This window comes from Paracoccidioides brasiliensis (assembly GCF_000150735.1).
Source record: "Paracoccidioides brasiliensis Pb18 unplaced genomic scaffold supercont2.5, whole genome shotgun sequence".
NCBI classification, from domain to species: Eukaryota; Fungi; Ascomycota; class Eurotiomycetes; order Onygenales; family Ajellomycetaceae; genus Paracoccidioides; species Paracoccidioides brasiliensis.
In genome coordinates, this window is record NW_011371362.1 from 697,386 (window position 1) to 706,031 (window position 8,646).

At 46.9% G+C, this 8,646-nt stretch overlaps 2 protein-coding genes across 2 annotated transcripts; one reads left to right on the plus strand and one right to left on the minus strand.

Moving 5' to 3' along the window:
• Positions 1 to 398: 398 nt before the first annotated feature.
• PADG_04683 (DNA repair ATPase SMC5) lies at positions 399 to 4,428 on the plus strand (the record flags this gene model as incomplete). The annotated part of the gene is made up of 6 exons (XM_010761798.1): positions 399 to 899; positions 1,035 to 1,946; positions 2,010 to 2,900; positions 2,964 to 3,036; positions 3,086 to 3,213; positions 3,268 to 4,428. 6 exons carry the CDS (start codon positions 399 to 401, stop codon positions 4,426 to 4,428), a joined length of 3,666 nt encoding a protein of 1,221 aa, XP_010760100.1.
• Positions 4,429 to 4,800: 372 nt separating this feature from the next.
• On the minus strand, positions 4,801 to 6,879 carry PADG_04684 (tRNA (uracil) methyltransferase; the record flags this gene model as incomplete). The annotated part of the gene is made up of 1 exon (XM_010762030.1): positions 4,801 to 6,879. One exon carries the CDS (start codon positions 6,877 to 6,879, stop codon positions 4,801 to 4,803), a length of 2,079 nt encoding a protein of 692 aa, XP_010760332.1.
• Positions 6,880 to 8,646: the final 1,767 nt, after the last annotated feature.

Genomic DNA, 8,646 nt, shown 5'->3' on the forward strand with positions numbered 1-8,646 from the left:
TAATATTAATTAGTGAGGGCAAGTTTTGGATTGATCATCTCGGATTAAAGATCGTGCATGAATGGAAAAACACCATTTGTATATATAGACATTGAGCGCATATAAACCCGAAAAGGTGTTTCATGATATTATCAACTGTTGCATTCTTGAATTGAAGAAAGGGGGTCTGTCCGGCGGTCAGGACTGGCAGTTTCGACCCAGATAATAATCTTGCTGACTAACACTTCAATCTACCCCAATACAGGCTAGCGCATCTCTTCCCAGAACGCGGTTGTGTCGCGAATACGTGACGGTCAGTCAGTTCCCTTGCAAGACTTGACGACCGTCAACCTTCGATCCGCCTCACCAACCACAGACCAAAAGACCAGCTCAAGCCGCACGCGGTGGGCTAAAGTGACATGCCTTCTGTCGTACCCATCCTGCAGCGGCGACGGCGAGCCAATGAATTGGAATCTGACCGCGACGATAGTAGCGATGAAAGGGGGGAGACGTATATTTCTCGAGAGGGCACACCCTTTTCCCAAGCATCAAATGGGAGCAAGCGCGTTCGCCTTTCAGCACCAGACAACAGTGAAAATGGCGGAAACGATACGAGTGGTTCGCTAGAAAGCGATAGTGATGATGGGGCTGATCCGGCGGAGGTGACAAGGTCAAGGAACACTCTCTATCCGTCCGTCGTCAAGACCGAGCGCGGATCTCGCACAAAACATTCTGCTGGTAGTAGGCAACCAAGCGCGCAAGTAATTGGAGACGGAGATGGATCTAGTCCGAAGCATCGTCCTGGGTCGATTGTGAGGGTCAAGCTTACAGATTTTGTAACTTATACCTCCGCAGAATTCTTTCCTGGCCCAGGGTTGAATATGGTGATTGGACCTAATGGAACTGGGAAGAGTACCCTTGTATGTGCAATTTGTTTGGGTCTTGGATGGGGACCACAGGTAAGGAGACAGGGGTTACTATTTCTATGTTCGAATATGTTGTTGCTGTGAGAGAGGGTATTTCCCAATGTGTGCTGATAACCCCTGATATTCTAGCATTTAGGACGTGCTAAAGATCCTGCTGAATTTGTTAAACATGGTTGCGAAGAGGCCACTATTGAAATTGAGCTGGCTAAAGGGCCAGGCCATCGCCAGAACCCGATTATCCGCAGGACTATTGTGAGGAGAGACAACAAAAGCACCTTCACTCTCAACGGGAAACCCTCAACCAAGGCCCGTGTCCTTGAGCTTGCGCACTCATTCTCCATCCAAATCGACAATTTGTGCCAATTCCTTCCTCAGGACAAAGTCGCTGAGTTCGCTGCACTTTCCCCAATTAACTTATTACACTCTACACAGCGAGCAGCAGCTGGCCCTGAAATGATAGAATGGCATGAAAGTTTGAAGACGCTACGTGCCGAGCAGAAGAAGTTGCTAGCTGCTAATGCTGAGGATCGAGAACAGTTGGCAAATTTGCAAAATCGGCAAGAACTGCAACGGGTGGATGTGGAGAGGATGCAACAAAGGGCGCTGATACAAAAAAAGATCGCCTTACTAGAAAAAGCAAGGCCAATTCCAAAATTCCAGGAGGCCCGGCAAGCTCTCAAGGATGCACGGCAAAAACGACGGGATCTTCATAACGAGCAAATGGAATTGGAGAACCAGCTAGCTCCGGCTCTCAAGTCAGTTAATGAGAAGAGGGACTATTCTCTTGCGCTACATGATGTTGTCGCCCAGAAAAGAGACATGGTGGTTAAAAAGGAGGAACTCAGTGCTGCAATTGTTGGAAAATTAGACAAGGTGCAGGATACTATAAAAGATTTGGATGCGCAAATTGAAGCAGAGAAAAAGGCAGGGATCACGCATCGGGAGAATTATAAAAAGTCACTTCACTTAGTCAACAAAATCAAGCGACAAATGGAGGAGGAACCCGTGGAATTCGATGTTGCAGCCTTTACAAATAAAATTGTAAGCATTTTCTTGTCAGTTCCCTCTCACCCTCTTTCTTCCAGGGCCGCTAATGTTTCGTAGCGGGATACTGTGCGAGAACTTAGGGATATCGAAGAGAAATCGAGGAGTATCCAGGAGTCCAAAAAGAGCACGTTTCGGGATCATCAGATAATTAAGGGGAAAATTGTGAAAGAATATGAACGCCTTCAAAACCTGGACTCCGAGAGTGGACGCCAGGCAGAGAAACTGAAGTCTTTATCTGCAGACACTGCCAAAGCGTGGGAATGGATAAAAGCGAATCAATCCAGGTTCGAAAAGAAAGTCTTTGGTCCGCCACTCGTGGAATGCTCGATAAAAGATCCCACATATGCGGACGCCATAGAATCGCTATTACAGAGGAATGACTTTTTGACCTTCACGGCGCAGTGCCGAAATGACTTTAGGATTCTACAGCGAGTACTCTATTCCGAATTGAAGCTTCATGATATCTCTCTCAAGGTATCATCGATAACCCTATCAGATCTTCGGTCTCCAATAACGGACGAGGAACTTCGGTCCTTGGGATTCGACAGCTGGGCCCGAGATTTATTGACTGGACCTGAGCCAGTCGTGGCTATGCTCTGCAGCGAAAACAGGTTGCATCAGACGCCCATAGCTCGTCGAGATATTACAGACGAAGAATACACGAGGTTGATAAACAGCCCGATCAGCAGTTGGGTGACTGGAAGCCAGTCCTATCAGGTTGTCCGTAGACGTGAATATGGGCCGAGCGCCATATCGACTCGAGTTCGGCAACTTCGACCTGCCCGACACTGGACATCCCAGCCAGTTGATGTTTCCGCCAGAAGCAGCATTGAAAATAATATCCAGGAATTGAAAAAGGAGTTTGATACGCTTCAGGGGATCCTTGACGAACAAAGAGAGAGTCTTGAAAATTTTAAAGGACAATATCAAAAGGCGCAGAGAGAGAAGGTTCGTTCCCAATAGTTTGTATTGCCTGTCAGAGATGGGCTTTTGCTAAAACTCCACCCACAGGTTGAATTGGAGCAGGAAAAGGCAACTAAACAGACTGCCCTGATGAATTTTAAAGCTTTGCCTACAAAAATGGGTACGTTATCTCATACCTGCTTTATTTCTTTTACTGACTCCCAGTCTAGCACAGCTGCAGGGAAAGGCGCACGCGTCGGAAATTGCAATGGATGCGGTGAAAAAGAGAGTTGAAGCGCTTCGCAATAAACAAGATCAAGTTTCCCTTGAAAAGGCCTCGATAGCTCTTGAATATGCTGTAAGTCTTCCCCCGATGAGCGGGAGTCACTTTCCAATACTAAACCTTCCGCAGACTTGTGTCAATGAATTCCAGTACTTGATAGAAGATCTTGCTTTGGCGGAGGTTAATCTCCTTGAGGCCGTATCCGACCTTGATACGCTCAAGGAGAGAAACACGGAAGTGAACCGTATCCTCAACAATAAAAAGGCGGAACTTGCACAAGCCATCGAAGAGTTTACGGCGGCAACTACACGATTTAACGAGTGCCAGGAGGATTTCCAAGCATTTGCTAACATAGTCAACAATGACCCAGAGCTGCAAAATCCCGAAATGAGAGAGCTCATTGACGCTACCAAAAATCTCACCATTGAGCAGCTTGAAGCTGAGATCGACTCTGAAAAAGCCGCCCTCGAACTAACTGGTGAAGACAATAGCAATGTGATCAAGGAGTTCGAAATGCGCCAGCAGCGCATTGAGAAGCTCAAGTCCCACCTTTCCGACTTCCAGAAAAACCTCGATGAACTTGATGCAGCAATTGCAGAAATTCGAGCTAAATGGGAGCCGAAGCTTGAAGAGCTCGTTCAAAAAATCAGCGACGCCTTCTCCGATTCCTTCGCTCGCATTGGCTGTGCGGGGCAAGTGAGCATAGATAAAGCGGAGGATGTGATCCCTGAATACGGCGATTCTGCCTCCACCTCCACCCAGGCTGATAGCGGTGACAATCATAACAATAGCACAAGCGATTTCGACCGGTGGGCCATTCGTATCCAGGTGAAATTTCGCGAGCATGAAAGCCTCTCCGTCCTAGACTCTCACAGACAGTCCGGTGGTGAACGGGCTGTTAGCACGATCTTCTACCTCATGGCTCTACAATCTCTGTCCTCCTCGCCGTTCCGAGTGGTCGATGAGATCAACCAGGGCATGGATCCGAGGAATGAGAGGATGGTACATGAGCGGATGGTTGATATTGCGTGTGCCTCTGGTGGTGAGGGGGGTGGGGGGCAATATTTCCTCATAACTCCTAAGTTGCTGAGTGGGCTTGTGTATAAGAGGGGAATGAAGGTTTTGTGTATCGTTTGTGGGGAGTATGTGCCGAAGGACTACGAGAAGATTGATTTTGGGAAGTGTGTGTTACGGATGAAGGATGGGTTGAGGAACAGCAGCAAGGGGAAGGGGAAGGGAAAGGGAAAGGATGTAGATAGCGGCAAGGGAGGCGTTGATGTTGAGAGGTGAGGATTGTGTGGATGTGTAATACATATGTAATGATGAACGGAGTTTTTTTTTTTTTTTTTTTTTTTTTTTTTTTGAATGGACCTTTTAGGTCAGATGAAGTGTTTGGGGATTTTTTGTTTCAGTTTCTTGAGTACGGTATTTTTGCCGGTGCTTTAGCCGTTTTGATGTTTTTGATATCCCTGGACATGATTGGATGTACATATACGAACATGCACTCAATGAGCATACTTGCAGTTAATTTAAATACCATTTCTGTTATTTAATCCGTAAGTCTTGTAACAGGTCTTGAAACAATTCCACATACACGGAGGAAACCCACTTATAGACAATAAGCAGCTCTCGGTTTCGAAAATGCAGTTACACCAGTGTCAATCAATGCCTATGTTCATCTCCCCCCTTCCACTTCCCCCGCCCGTGCTTTTCCTGCAAGTCCAACGCCCTCTCAACCCACAGCTTCGCCGCAGCCTTCACTCCACCATCCCTCCTACACTCCCTCTCCACAACATCCGCTACCAAATCCGCCGCCGTTTTCATATCTGCCCCTTCCCGTCCCTTCCTCAACATTACCCTCTTCACACCGCCAACAATACCAATATTCCTCGTACTGGGTATTCGAAGCAGCGTCTTGTCGATATCAGAGCCATAGCCCACTTCTGCGGCTACCTGGATGACTTTTGCAGTGAGAGACGCGTACGCGGAGTTTTGGCAGGCCAGGTTCGTGTGCTCCTCGAGCTTTAGGGCGCGTAGGGCTTTGAGATCGCCGGAGGAAGGTTGCAGGTTTTGCTCTACTGCTGTCGATGCTGACGCTGCTGCTGCTGCTGCTGGTGTCTCTTCCTTTTCTTGTGTTGATGATTTGCGTTGCAGCTGGTTGAGTTTTGTATTGGCATTGGCATTGGCATTAGTATTATTGATGTTGTTGATATCTGATAGAGTAGATTCCGCCGTGGTAATACTTTTTGCCCGGGCTCTCTTAGAAGCTGATTTTTGGGGCGGATGTCGACAGCGCACTCCAGAAATGGCATGTGAACAACAGGGTATCACCAGAAATGGCAACGGAGAGGTGGAATCCGGGAGAGCACCCAGGAGGGGTGTCCACAAAGTCAGTTCGTCGGCATGGTTGGAAATTATAAACGTATCCTTATTGAAAATGCCACTGTGCAGCACTAAATATGCAGTCTCCAGGAAGGGTATATTGCTGGAGTCTTTCGAACGCTCAAGAACTTCCATGAACGGCCTGGGAATACAAATCATTTGCTTAAGCCGCTCTTGAATCGAGGGTGGAAATATAGACCACGACTTTCTCCGACGAGCATCGAATCCCCATCCGTCATACCTTTCTGAAAGTAATATATAAGTCAACACTCCATTTCCACATGCCATATCAACAAATCCCGGAAATGGGGGAAGGTCGTCCTTCACCCCGTTGAGATTGAATTTTGCTGTTGCCGCTGCTGTCGATATTGTCGTTGAAATCGGCAATCTATACATTTTCTTCCACAGCTCGATCAGAAAGGCGGCGATTGCAATATCTTCAAAAACATGTTTTGAAGGTTCAGTAGTTTCAACCCAGTTATTCACCAAGAAAGCAGCATATGTTTTCTTCAGCCGCGAGTAGGTATTTTGAAAGACATGCTGCCGAATGATGTTGTCCTTTGGCGTCATACTTCCAGATCTAGTGATTGCCGCAGATGCATCAAGTGGTTTTCTTGCGAGGCGCAGCTGAGTTGACAGGAGGGCCAGCAACGTTCGCTGTAGACGGTATGGAATGAATTGCGTGAATTCAGCAGAGAAGGGTGAAAAATGGATAGATAGAGTTCCTGTACAATTTTTGCCGTCTTTCAGTGGATCATTCAGATCGTACGACAGAGCTAATGCCCGTACTGATGGATGGTAATATGGAATCTCATCTTCTGAGCGGACATGAGGTGTGAAAATGAAGAGGCACCGTTGCTGGTCCTCGCGGGAACCATCTGATACATCTGCATGGTTCACATCTTCTTCATACATATGACAAGTTTGATTTATTGGATGATCTATGTGTTTTCTGGGGATGAACCGCCGTATGATGGTTCTCTTAAGATGGAGGTTAGGAAATGACTCCGCCGGCATGGGCGCTGGCCTGGTGGTGTTTGGCTGATCCTCATTTGTCTTTTCGACGGCGCCACAGTAGTCGGTTTCCTCGTCGCCAGGGATCTTCATCACACCGGCGCTGTCGTATAATATATCAGCTCGGAAAACATGGCTGCTGTTTAGATTGGGATTTGCCAGAAGGTGCGTTGTCACTCCCAGAAATGCCTCCAGAGAAAACTTCTCTCCAGTACTCGCAAGCTCTGAAGATGTAACCCACATGTGAGAATCGGAAGATAAAAATGATTTCCGAAGGGTTGCAGCAAAGTGCATATCGGGAGGGTGGACGACGCGATCACCCGAACGTGTATTTCCAACAGTCATGATTAAAAGGAGTGCGACGGTGTCTCCGTGAAATAGCCAGTCACAGGAATTAAACCCAATTAAACCCCACAAGGCTCTTCGAACATCAACAGGATTGATCCTTTTTCGAAAGCTATAAAGGTCCACCTACCCGCCCCAGGCCAGGCAGGCTCTAGGTTGCCTGCACCGAGCCATAAGCTTTCCCCAAGTCCGCAGAACAATCGATTGATCCCAAGTTCATCATCTTGCTTGAGATTTGTCAATTAACAATATATCTATCAAAGCTGGAAGCTTCGGAAGGAGTGTATGATGGATTAGGATATCATTGATATGAAGGCATGTAACATAAATTCTCCATGCTGGCTGTTGGGTTTGAAGGAAGAGGTTGAAAAATCCCCGACTTGGGAAACGAGGTCATCGCGGTCACATGATATCAGAATTGTTTCTCCCGGGGGGGGTGGAACAAGACGTGAACGATCCACGGGTGTTGGGTTAATGAGGTGAAGTACTGCTCTGTACACCCGCTCAGCTTGCCGGCCTTTGAGTAACTCGATTTATGAGTTCCTTGCATACTTCATGCATGGTCTTACGAAGAAGTTGAACGTATGCTAACAGGTATGCATTTTGGTTAAATTGCGGCATACAGGGACGCGGGATGGGTATTGCCCCTTCAGCTTGACGTATGAACCTACAAATATACATATATATATGACATAGATGAAAAATCTGACGGGGGGGCCTCAAACAATAGGATTTGTAATCAGCTGAAGGGCGCTCTCTCTGAAGGTTCTCTGCATTTAGAAAGTTGTGACGAGTGTTTTGTGTCGAAGAGTCGGACCGAGAGTTCATCCGTGTAGTTTTAGTTATTTATTATAATTTTGGGCCGCGGGAATTTTGTCAACTAGTAATAATAGCAGGACGACGACAATCCCTTCTCCGCAAGTAGTTCCCTGAGTTCATCTGCGAACATCTCCCTACAAGAGATATCCATAGTGATTGCCCTGGAGCAGAGAATGCATCTATCCTGTAACTATGGTATTACCTTAGAGTTAGTTACTAAAGAGTAAGCGAAGATCCATGCTCTGAATATTATTATTATTAATTACTGGTGTTCTGCTGTCGTATATGTATCAGCCCGTTTTTATTCCCTCCTTACCGTATGCATGCGCGGTATGGTATGTATACAGTATGTAAGTGATGAGTACGGCGGGGTACAGAAACCCAAAACCCAGCCAAACCCAGCCCAAACCCAAGCCAAAACTCAGCCAGAACCCGCCTAATCCCGTATCGGCTCACCCAAGGGCTGGACTGACAAATACTGTGTAATGACAAAAGATACGCCGAGAACAAGGCAGATAAAAACGCGAGCTGAACTGTTTCTGGGCCTTGCACTTGGGCTGTCAACTGGGCTATCACTGGGGCTATCACTGGGCTATCACTGGGGCTATCACTGGGCCATCACCGGGCTATCGCTGGGCTGTTTCTGGACTGCTTGGAAAAAAACCGGAAATCCCGAAATAAAAACCTGACGATTTCCTCACCAAAACACTCCGACTCTCTGCTTGTTCTGTTATTACTCTTACCCTTCTTTACCCTTAACTCTTTTCCTTACCCTTTTCCTTACTCTTACTCCTAGATACTTCCTTTTTTCTTTCCGTCAAAACACATCCAAAAAAACACCTTTTTAACTCCCTCGCTTTTTCACTCCATCTGTATCCTGGAAAACACAGGACAAACAGGTCTTCTTCCATCTCCCATTTTCTGTCTCTCTCCACCCACACACCCCCG